Source organism: Pinus tabuliformis, chromosome 6 (assembly GCF_031772625.1).
Source record: "Pinus tabuliformis cultivar Carrire ecotype Pingquan chromosome 6, CPIR1, whole genome shotgun sequence".
In the NCBI taxonomy this organism is placed as follows: Eukaryota; Viridiplantae; Streptophyta; class Pinopsida; order Pinales; family Pinaceae; genus Pinus; species Pinus tabuliformis.
Genome location: NC_142292.1, coordinates 1395749687 through 1395762251, shown reverse-complemented (window position 1 = coordinate 1395762251; position 12565 = coordinate 1395749687). Strand labels below are relative to the sequence as shown.

The 12565-nt window shown below is 43.4% G+C and overlaps 1 protein-coding gene across 1 annotated transcript; it reads right to left on the bottom strand.

Annotated features, from left to right (window-relative positions):
- Nucleotides 1-264: 264 nt before the first annotated feature.
- Nucleotides 265-1374, bottom strand: LOC149263855 (aspartic proteinase nepenthesin-2-like). Its single transcript, XM_089391346.1, has 2 exons — nucleotides 871-1374; nucleotides 265-798 (listed from the first exon to the last, which is right to left on the bottom strand). Exons 1-2 carry the CDS (start codon nucleotides 1372-1374, stop codon nucleotides 265-267), a joined length of 1038 nt encoding a protein of 345 aa, XP_089247472.1.
- Between the last annotated feature and the right edge of the window lie 11191 nt (nucleotides 1375-12565).

The window sequence follows — 12565 nt, the reverse complement described above, 5'->3', positions numbered from 1 at the left end:
TGCGCCACTCCCATCAGGGACTAAGTAGTTCTCTGTTGGCAAATCCCAATCTGCTCCATCGAAGTGGAATGTTAGAGCCAGACCATTTAACAGATATTTCATTAAAATTGGAAATTGTTTATTACAACGAGATCAATAGAATTGAGTTTTTTGGTTATTTTGAAATTCTAGATCGACTATTTAATTCCAAATTTAATAAAATATTTGTTATTTACAGTTGAAGAGCCAGACGATAGTTTAAAACAGAGGTCCAGTCTCGAGGGACTATCGGTCTTCGGGACTAATCGCTGAGATCAGTGAGTTACTCACAGCCTCGTGTCCAACATCTTTCAGGTATGTGATGGTGGTTGTAGAGTCTATGATAACTCCATCGTAGCCATCGGGTGCACAATCGAAAATACCATCAGGGATATCCAACGATTTACCGTCAACGCTGATTCCCTTCAACAAATATAATAGACTTGGTTTCTCAGAGATCTGAAAAAGATGAGTCGAAGTGAACTTCTCGGATTTCAAGGTAGCAAAGTTGCCTATAAACAAAGGACTGGTTTTGGAAGCAGAATCATTAAGAGAAACTAGACAGTAAGAAAACCTATTACCCCCTGATCGGCCAAGCTGTGAGATGAGGGATAGAGTACCTCGGTCGAACCCTATTAATCCATCTGTGCCATTGAAGGTACTTTCGTGACTCAAATTTGAGCAACCAAACAGAATACCAGAAAGTTTTTGAGAAGAAAGAGCTAACGTATCGGACGAAAGGATACCGCCCGTTGTCGATAGGTCAGCGTACACGTACGTCTAGCTGCAGAGGTCAGGACGGGTGCAACTATGTGACTGTAGATATTGGCACAGAGGGCTTGAGCAGTGAACCATACGGTAAGTCGAAGAGTTGGAAGGATCAAAGATTTGATCTGACTGGTTGAAGCATAGTAAGCAGGGCTTGCACTGCATCCATATCAGGTCACTGCCCATGTCCATTATTGCAAGAAAGGGTATGGATGGCGTGCCAATGGCCGCTGCCAAGTAATAATCTCTGCCTCCTGACCTTACTGGAGCCTGCGCATTGAACCGTCTGTCACCAACAGACGTCAACAATATCCGTTGTCTTACTCGACTGCGTTTTATTGCTCGTTTCAAGCGCTCAGCGGATGTAATATTACCTGGAAATAATGGAGAGAGAGGTGAATCTCTGTGCACAAGATCGACTCTAAATCTAATAGGGCGTTTGTGAGGTACTGTAACACCATCCACTTCAGGTGCTGATAAATTGGCTACATGCCCGCATTGCATCAAACGAAACACTGAAAGCAATAATGTCAAAGTAATAACCACACATTTGTTGGCACCAACAGAACTAGGCAATTGCACAACCATATACATATTTCCTTAGGATTGGTCACCCAACGAAAAAGGATGGAAATGAAATTAGGAGGTAGAGAGAATAACTAAGATGAAGGTGCATTATGAGGCTATGGAGAAGAATCCTTAACTAACATGAAGGTGCAGGGAAAATAATGAAAGCCAAGGGATGTCACAGATGTTCAGAAAATAATACCATAGATTTAAAAGCAAAGCCAATTTAACTGGAAACAACAAACTTTGATGTATAGGATATCTTGTCTAGTGGAGAGAATTCCCTGTTGAATTAATAATTTCAACTGCAAGTTTATTTGATTTGCGATGCGATGAGATCGCAGATTGCAAATCACAAGTATGCTTGGAGCCTTCGTCTGTTCACTTGATTTCTCCGATTGCGATGGTGCGATGCGATCCAATCGCATATCACAGATTGCATCATATGTGTGTGCTCCAATTTTGTGTTCCGACCAAATGGGATTATGCGATGCGATTTAAATGAAGTCAATGGTTGAAGTACAGGCCAGCATTAAATGAAATTTTACATGAAGTAAAAGTTTTACTTACCATCAGTAAATGTGAGTAAAATAGTAAATGCAATTTACTATGGGTTGGTAAGTTTTGATGAAATTTTTAATTTTGTTTCAGCAGGAGTATGGGCACAAGTAAAGGCTGGTAAAAACATTTTTTTTTTTTTACGGAAGCATGGCAAGTGAAAACTGATGTAATGATGTAAGTTCTTTTGTTTTTTTTGTTGTCATATATATGTAATGTTCCTGTATTCGATGAATAATTTATTGTAACCCACGCAACAACGTGAAGAAAAGTTTTTTTTTTGCAAAGGAGACGCAAGCGCCCATGTAAGAACTGTATTGTAATGCACAGCAGCGCAATGAAAAGAAGGAGCACGCAACAACAGTGAATGAAACAACCAGTAAATGTAAATGTAAAGTTTTTTTAAAAACAGTGAATGTAAAAGAGATCTTTACACACAGTAGTGTAAAATCTCAGGAGAAGACAAAGTAATTTTTTTTGTGTTAAATGTTCTTGGTGAATCCCTCTGAGAGAGAGGAAGAAGTTTGTAACAACAGTTGCTTTTAATAATGAATAGGAATTTGTTTGTGTGTGAAATCTCTGTCTGCTCAAAAATTTTAAAGCTTCCTTGTGCCAAGATCCTGTGGAGAAAATAGAGCATTGTCTCTGTGTTTAGTCATTTTGTTTTTGAAATGTTAACAGAAAAATTCCCAATAGTGGTATCAGAGCTTGTCCAGGCTCTTTGAAGGTGTCAAAGAAGCTGAAGGAAGGATTCTTATTGCAGTAACTTCTCCAGCAGTGTGAAGACTCAGGCAAAAGAATCGAAGGTATTTCTCATGTTTTTTTGTGTGTGTTGTTGTTGAAGACAGTCTGTTATTTTAAATACACAGCGAAGTATTTGAAGCATAGTTAAGAGTGCAAAAATGGCTGGCACCAGCACCAACAATAACATGGGTATGCAGCTCCCATTATTTGATGGTAAAAACTATGACTATTGGGCAATAACAATGAAAGCCTTGTTTGCTTCCCAAGACTTATGGGAAATAGTTGAAGATGGTTTTGAACAACCAGCAGATGAAAATGAGTTTAATGCATTAACTCAGGGAGAGAAGGATCTGTTAAAGAGCCACAAGAAGAAGGACTCAAAAGCCCTATTCTTCTTGTATCAGGCAGTGCATGGAAGCGTGTTTCCAAGGTTAGCAATAGCTAAGACATCCAAAGATGCATGGAAAACTCTCAAGACAGCCTATCAAGGCATGGAGAAAGTGAAGACAACAAAACTACAGTTGCTGAGGAAAGATTTTGAGAACCTGTGCATGAAGGAGTCAGACAATATCGACTCATTCTTCACTCAAGTAATTGGCCTGGTCACACAAATAAGATCTCATGGAGAGATACTTGAAGAAAGGAGGATTGTGGAGAAACTATTGAGGTGCCTACCCACAAGGTTCCATGTGATTGTCACCACCATAGAAGAGACAAAGGATCTCTCAAACTTTTCAGTTAATGAACTTCATGCATCACTCATCACACATGAGCAGAGGTTGAGTAGAAATGAAAACTCATCTCTAGAGCAAGCCTTCAAGACCCAGATGTCCTTTGGAAGAGGAAGAGGTCAAGGCAGAGGAAACAAGAGAGGAAGAGGCAGAAGCCAGAACAGAGGTGGAAGGAACAGTCCAGTGAATGCTCAAGGAAGCCGCAGCAATCCAAATCAGAACCAAGGTCAAGGCGGCACCCAACAAAGTGGACAACATCATGCTGAAGGACAAAGGTATGAAAAACCCAATGTCCAATGTTATTATTGTAAAAAATATGGGCATTATGCCAGTGAATGTAGGAAGAAGCAGCATGATGTGAATAATAGATCTAATGCAAATATTACTAGAGAAAATGTCAACCAAGATAATGTATTGTTAGCTTGTAACATGGCTGAAACAAATAGTGAAGATATATGGTTTCTACACTCTGGTTGCAGCAACCATATGACAGGAAACATAGCTTTGTTTTCTGCTTTAGATCAAACTGTGAAGTCACAAGTCACACTTGGGACTCATAGCAAAATTTCTGTTATGGGTAAAGGAGAAGTTAAAATATTTACAAAGCAAGGAGAAAGGAAAACCATAACAGATGTCTATTATGTTCCTGGAATGAGATGTAACCTCTTGAGTATTGGACAACTTGTTCAAAAGGGTTACAATGTCTTCTTTGAGAATGATGTATGCACCATCATGGATAGAGCACCCAACAAGCGATGCATTGCTGAAGTGAAGATGACAAGGAACAGGATGTTCCCTCTCAGAATAAGAGCAGAATTGAAAAACAAAGAAGTAATTGCAGCAGTTTCCCAAGAGGCTCTCCAAAGTGTGCCAAAAGATGAAAATTGGTTGTGGCACTTGAGATTTGGACATCTCAACTTTGGAGGTCTTAACTTGTTGAGCAGAAAAGGAATGGTAAGAGGATTACCATTGATAGAGAAACCGGACAGCCTTTGTGAAGGATGTTGATGAGCCCCAAATTTGATAACATTTTGGGCTCATTTGGCATACTTACCCTTGCTCAACCCTTCATTTTTAATCACTTATACATCATTTTTTAGTATATTCATGTTATTTGTAGGAAGGAGGGCAGTCACTATTCCTAGGTGGCCAATACATGTTTATTTCAGGTTTTTTGACATTAAATGGAGCAAAACCACACAGATGAAGACAAGGAGACAGCCAAGGTGGCATTGCGGTTTTGTAGGAAGGTTGTCCACAGCCTTGAATGACCTTCCTCGTGATCTCCACCTCAACTCCGAGCTCCAACAGCTATCACCATTGAGCTAGAAGGAAACCAATGGATTCTAAGGGAACAACAGTTTACTTTTAGTTGGTCAGCCAAGCCCCACTAATTTAGGAGGCCAGCTTGGCCATCATAATGTATAAATATTGAGGTTGTAGCCTTCGATGAAAAGACTTTTGAACCTTTGTTGCAGATTCTGAATTACGAGCTATAGCTCTGTTTTGCTTTTTGTAAGCCATTTTTGGCATGTTGTTAGACTTATGACTATGATCTTTTAATAAAAGGCAGGCAGATTTGAGTTCAGTTCTGAGTTCTTAGAGGAGATATAGCTCTCAGGGTTGGGCCCAACCTGAGAGCAATAGGCCTCCTTTCTTTGTATTGTTACTTTTCTTTCTTTCAGCATTATATTTCTTTTCCTTTACATGCACTTGGGAACACAGTTTGCTGATTCGGATTTCTTGGTGTGGTTACATAGGTTAGTGTTATGAACAAAATTGCTTCAGTAGTTTAGATTAGAGTAAGAGGATTGGAGTTAATCAGAGTTCCAAAAAAGGTTGAATGCACACTCACTTTCACCTCTGTTTGGGGACTGGAAGTGCAGACCGTGCCAACTACCAAAAACACTGTTTTACATATTCATGCAAGTCTTGAGGTAATGTTTTCAGTTGTAGAAGTGTCCATGCATTCAGATCTTGCGGAATAACTCTTTGTTTTAGCAACATGCACGATTTCCCTTTAAACTACATTGTTGTTCTTTGGTTTTTAATAAAACAGTTAGAGTAGGTTTATGACATATCGGTTATACGCAAGACAGGGGTGATTTGTTTCATTTACACTGCACAGCACCACTCTATCATTCCCTTATCCTTCTCAGCCATGCCTAGGCCATCTACTCATCTCCCAGTTAGATCATTTGCCTCCCAACTCTTCTATCATCCACGTTGTTTTATCTTTTCGGCCTTCCATTGCCTCTATCCTCCTCTAGACCAACCAGCTTTACACACCCCCTCTCCATCTCATCTCTCTGTCCATAAGCCATCACAAGCTCCCCTCCTACCTCCTTGACCATCCCTATAGCCTCTCCCACTCATCCATCACCCAAAACTCCGATTGCAGAACATCCTGTAGAAATTAGCAGACTTCCTGTAGAAATCCTGAACTTCCTGTAGAATCCCCTGCAGACATCCTGTAGAAGCTTGCAAACACGGTTGCTAGGCATTTGAACTTTGTGAACTCCTGTGGAATGATGTTAGGGATCCCTTAGACCCCGTCAGAGTCCTCCTGGCCTTTTTCAAGCCTTCCTTCCCTTGATCTACCCCTGCACAGTCAAGACCCAGTAAGACGCACAGTCATAATAACTCCCGCAACTTGAGCAAAAATACAAAAACATGTTCTCTTCAAATGAAAGTAGTTTAGACCCATGCATCTCATCTCAGCATTACGTTGGTTCATGGGCTTACCTGGGAACAGTATCACCACTTGGGCTCAGATGCAGCAAGCTTTCAACACTAAATACCGGGACTACTGTAGGTCCAAGGAAACCAAGGGAGAAATCTTTCGGATGACCATGGGAAATGATGAGTCCTTAGAGGATTATGAGGAAAGGTTCCAACTTAGCTATAAACGGGCCAGGGGCACACTTGACCCTGAATCCCTCAAGTTGGTCCTGTTCCGGGGAGTCCCTGAAGACCTCTTAGATACCCTTCACATGTTAGCTGGAGGAGATATTTACCAACTGCCTTATGAGGACATAAAGACTGTGTTTAGAAACCACTCTAGGGCAGCCCAGAAATGAGGTAGAGGAAACCTCCTCTCAGCTGGTATTCCTTTCTCCAAACATGAGTTTGCAAATCAATTAGAGGATCTCAAAAGTGAGGTGAGACAGACCATTGCCATGCAACTTGATACATTCAGGATCCAGCAGAAAAAGGAAGACGCTGAGAGGGCCTTGGCTATCTTCTGCCCTAGATGTACAAGGAGACACCCTAAGAACGAATGTCCATTACATTCGGTTGAGGTGTGTTTTTTTTGTGAGGAGGACCATCCCACAAATCAATGTCCAACCTTACCTGGGCTTAAAGCCATGTATCAAGGGACAGAAGCCCCCAATGAACCTCTCTATTTCCTCAACCAAAGGAGGCCACAAGGACCTAGACCTTACCAACAGGGGATGCAAGGGGCACCCCAAGCTTATTACAGCCCCAACCCATCTACTCCAATGCCTTCCTGGGGCCCCCCTGCTCATCCTTCCTGGTCTATGCCCCCTCCATGGTCTTATCCACCTCAGTACCATACTCAACCCACTACTCATTCATATCACTCACATGCCCAGCCATAGCCTCAGTGAAATGCACCTCAATCGGGGTGGAGGCCCCAATACAACAATCCTCCCGCCATTTTGCCTCCACCACCAGTTCAACCTCAACCATTACCTCCTGCTCCTCCAAGGCAACCTCAAATGCCTGCTCAACCAAACCTGAACCCCAACAACAGACAGGCCCAGCAGGTATACATTGGGGAAACATCATGCCCTACCTATGCTGTGGAGATCCAGGAAATCAATCTGCGATCTGGAAAGACTCTTCCGGATCGCCAACCTCCTCCCCCAAAGGATGAGGAAGATAAGCAGGAAAGTGAACCAAAGGCTATTCCACCCTTTCCTGAGAGACTAACAGCCACCACACAAACCAACCCAGAGGAGGATGAGCTTCTAGGAGAGCTCAAGCAGTTGTGTGTGAAAATACCACTTCTCCAAGCCATCAAAGATGTACCGATATACAACAAACTAGTTAAGGAAAAGTGTTTCAGACACCCAGGCAGGCGAAAGAGAGATACTTCAACCATCAATGTCATAGGACAACTATCTGACCTTATGTTGGGACAAGTCATCTGCCCAAAGTACCTAGATCCTGGGAGTCCTGTAGTAAATGTCCACATCAATGGCACCATCATACCTCACACCTTGATTGATCTGGGGGCTGCCATTAATGTAATGACTAGGGATACCATGCTCAAACTCAACCTTCATGGTTCCTTGAGGAAGACCTCGACAGTCCTACAACTAGCAGATCTTCCCGAAGGGATTGTGGAGGATGTCTTGGTCTCTGTTGACTCTTGGGAATATCCTGCAGATTTCTTAGTTCTGCAACCAAAGTCAAAGCATACTGGATACCCTCTCATTTTGGGAAGGCCTTGGTTAGCCACTGCAGATGCTTACATAAGTTGTCGTGCAGGAAACATGACCATCAAAAATGATCCTATGTCCAAGCAGCTAGTCCTATACCCTCCTGCCCAACCCTCATTAGAGCATGACTTACCACTTCGGTTGGAGGAAGGAGAAGAGGACGAGGTGTACTCAGCACCTTTGTGCACCCTAGACACCACTAGAAGATACCCCCCAACCGAGGATGACTTGATTGAGACCTTGATCCAGAATCCACCTCCCAGTGCACTGACCTTAGAGGAATTGGTGGAGGATGCCCAAGCCAACGCCTTAGTGGACCTTTGTGCAACCAACCTTATCACTCCCAGAGTCAAAAATGTGGAGTTCGGCCCTGAGAGAACGTTAAAGATCAGCTCCTCCCTATCTCCTTCCCAGGAAAAGGAGCTATGTAGCCTGTTGGCCAGTCATCTAGATGCTTTTGCTTGGAGCTATAAGGCGATGAAAGGAGTCCATCCTTTGGTCTGTACCCATCACATTTACATCAAGGAGGATTGTAAACCAGTTAGGCAACCCCAGAGGAAAATGAATCCAGCCCTTAAGGACATTGTCAAGGAAGAATTGCAAAAACTGTTGGATGCCAGATTCATCTACCCCATCTCGAATAGCGAATGGGTGTCCCCTCTGGTGTTGGTTCCCAAGAAAAATGGGAAGTGGAGAATCTGTGTCGACTACCGAGAACTGAACAAAGCTACCAAGAAAGATCATTTCCCTCTACCTTTCGTAGATCAAGTGTTGGATGGACTGGCAGGAAAGAAGTTCTTCTCTTTCCTAGATGGGTTTAGCGGGTACAACCAAATCCAAATCAGCCCGGAAGACCAAGATAAGACCACCTTCACTTGTCCTTGGGGTACCTTTGCCTACCGAGTTCTTCCCTTTGGGCTATGCAATGCTCCTGCTACCTTCTAGAGAGGCGTCTTGAGCATCTTCTCTGAACTGGTCCATGATGTGGTGGAAATCTATATGGATGACTTCACTCCTTATGGGTCCAACTTCAAGGAAGCATTGTCCAATCTGGGAAAAGTCCTAACCAAATGCATTGAGATGAACCTGTCCCTTAGTCCTGAAAAATGTGAATTCTTGATGACTGAAGGGACCGTGCTAGGCCATACCATTTCTTGCCAAGGGTTACAAGTGGATCCTAACAAAATTGCTCTCATCAAGAAAGTTCCACCTCCCCAAAAGGTAAGGGATGTTCAGAGTTTCTTAGGATTAGCAGGGTATTACAGGAGATTCATTAAAGACTTTAGCAAGCTAGCCTCGCCATTTTTTGGCTTGTTGGCAAAAGATGTGGAGTTTAAATGGACTGACGATTGTTAGAGGGCTTTGAATGAATTAAAGGACAAGTTGGTGTCTGCCCCAATCGTGAGAGGTCCAAACTCGGCCCTACCTTTCCACATCCACACTGATGCCTAGAACAAAGCCATAGGGGCAGCCTTGGGACAAGTTGAACAAAAACTTCCGTATGCCATTTACTTCGTTAGCAAAAACTTGTCCAAAGCATAACTGAATTACACTGTAACCGAGGAAGAATTCTTGGCTGTGGTCCATGCACTGAACAAGTTCTGACATTATATCACTGGCTATCAAACATTTGTACATACTGATCATGCTGCAACTAGATATTTAATGAATAAACCAGATGTGAATGCTCGTATTATTAGATGGTTACTTTTGTTGCAGCAGTTTGATTTGACCATTGTTGACAAACCAGGTAAAGAAAATGTTGTTGCTGACTTTTTATCTAGATTGGATTTATCTACAGATGAGGATGGAACACTGGATGACCAGATGCCCGATGAACATCTGTTTGCTATTTCAGTACTCTCTCCATGGTTTGCTGATATAGCAAACTACCTTGTTTCAGCACAGTTCCCTCCGCACCTATCCTCAAGAGAGAAGAGCAGAATCATCAGAGAAAGTGCCTCATTTACTTGGATCGGGGGCAACCTGTTCAAGCTTGGCCCTGATCAGATCTTAAGGCGTTGTGTAAGGGAGGAGGAAGTCTTTGATATCCTCCTCACCTGTCATGATGGGCCTTGTTGAGGACATTTTGCACCAAAGAGGACTGCCTTCAAAATCCTACAGGCAGGCTACTATTGGCCCACACTTCATCAAGATGTTAGAAGGTATATCAGCCAATGTGACCGATGCCAAAGAATGGGGAAACCAACTCAAAGGGATGAGATGCCTCTCCAACCTCAAGTGACTCTTGAGCCATTTGAGAAGTGGGGTATGGACTTTGTGGGTCCAATCAACCCTCCTTCAAGGCAAAGGTCTTACATCATTGTGTGCACTGACTACCTGACAAAGTGGGCAGAAACTAAGGCAATCAAAGCAGCAACAGAAGAAAAGGTGGTTGAGTTCTTAAGAGAAAACATCTTCTACAAATTTTGCTACCCAAGAGAGCTAGTCACCGATCAAGGAAGCCAGTTCACATCCAACCTAATTGAAGACCTACTAGCTCATCACAAAATCAAGCATAGGACTTCCACCCTCTATCATCCTCAGACAAATGGGCAAGTGGAAGTCACCAATAGAGCATTGGAAGGGATTTTGACTAAGGTGGTGAGCAGCAGTAGGAAAGATTGGGAAGATCGCCTGGTTGAGGCCACATGGGCTTACAACACCACATGGAAGACCACAACCGGCTTAACACCTTATGAGCTGGTCTATGGGAAGAAAGCTTTGCTGTCCATTGAATTTGAATTCAACACTTTGAGGATGGCAGCTCAGCTGGACCTAGATCTTAGCCATGCACAACAAGAAAGGTTATTGCAGCTGAATGGACTGGACGAGCACCGAATGCAGGCCCTCCTTCACTCGGAAGTGGTTCAACTTCAGAGAAAGGTGTGGCATGACCAACACCTCAATGACAAGCAATTCCAGCCAGGAGATTGGGTGCTGTTGTATGATTCCAGGCATAAAGATTTCAAGGGAAAGCTGAGAACCAGATGGCTGGGACCATATGCAGTGGAAAAATGTCATGACAATGGATCTGTTCTTATTCGGACCATTGATGAGGAGGCCATCCCCATGCTTGTCAATGGGCATCGACTGAAGATCTACAGGAAACCTCTCTCAAGACAAGAGTTCATCAAAACTGTGGAGAAATCAGTGCTGGTCATAGAGAAGGGTTCTGCCTCTGCTTTGGGCATACCCTGAAAGATCTAAAAAAAAAAAAAAGAGAAAAAATAAGGATCCTTGGGTGAAAACCTTTCTGAGGCTCCCAAGGCAGGTGGTAGGGTTGAAAACCTCATTGAGGCGCCCCTATTGTCTTTAAAAAAAAAAAAAAAGGATTTGAAAAAAGATCCTTGAGTGAAAACCTCTCTGAGGCGCTTAAGGCAGGTGGCAAGGGTGAAAACCTCATTGAGGCACTCCTGCTATCTTTCAAAAAAAAAAAAAAAAAAAAAGAAGAAAAGAGAAAAGAAAGAAAAAAACAATAAGCAAAAAAGACAGGGACAACAAGTTTATAATGTTGAAATGCATGCAGGTTGCAGGTGTTCTATGAAGGAGAGGAGGTCTCTCAACTCAAAGTCGAGGATCCTTATCATGCTGCTAGGAGACCTCACCAGCACCTCCTCCAAGAATACTCATCTTCTCCAAGGTATGGGCATGATTTCATCACACCCTAAGTCTTCTACAGGAAGGTGCAGACTTTCTACAGGAAGGTGCAGACTTTCTACAGGAAGTTATGTATTTCTACAGGAAACTTCCTGTAGAAGTTTTGGACGACCCAGAACTGATTGTATGAGGAGATCTAACGACCAAGGTCCGGTATGGATGCATGCAAGCTACCATTTTCTCCCTCACACACTGCTGTCACCTTCTTCTACCACCCCTGTTGACATGCAATAAAGATACCTGCAGAATCAAAGCAGATCATTGAGTTATCAAGAGAAATAAATTTTTAAATGAAAAAAGACGCTGAGATGCCATGCCATACCCATCCTAGCTATCCAAGAGCCCTGTGAGCGCAATCGTGAGGCCACTGTCTTCATCGTGCAACATGCACCCGAGGAGGAAAAACTGCTACAGGACATCCTGCAGGAGTCCCGTAGCAGTTAAGCCAACTAGAGTGTACACCATTCCATTGCCCGCAACATGCAAGGTTAATTCAGGCACATGCAGCCGAATCATGAGATTCATCGTCAGTGGATTGTGAAGAGGGACCTCCGGGCCTGTGCAATCCACCAACAGCAAACAAATCTACTCATCATCGTCCAAGAGCCTGAAAAATCGTGTCGCGGCCACACAGGTAAATGCCTCGCCCTTTCTTCCGTCGAATTGCATGAATTTTACTTTGAAATGTTTGCGAGTGTGAAGTGAATGGGCTGAGTGGTCGTATGGCCATTCGACTGGCCACATCAACCAGTCAGATGGTCTAGTCAGAGGGTAAACGGTCGTCGTGGCAAAAGGAACGAGCAGTGCACACGTGAGAGCCATCCACTCGGGGAGAAGCGCGTTTTAATAGAAATGACGGCGGCGTATCTGCGGGGAATGACGCGGCAGTAAGGGAACTTGCAGAAGAATGATGGAGTGACGTCGTCCAACGGTCCAGCAGGGACAGCTCACCCCCGCGCCACGGATTCCGCCGGATTCAAATCTAATCGGCTAGATTGCCACCCCACACATTTATCATTCGCCATTTGAAAGTCAAGTGAGCATCCGAAT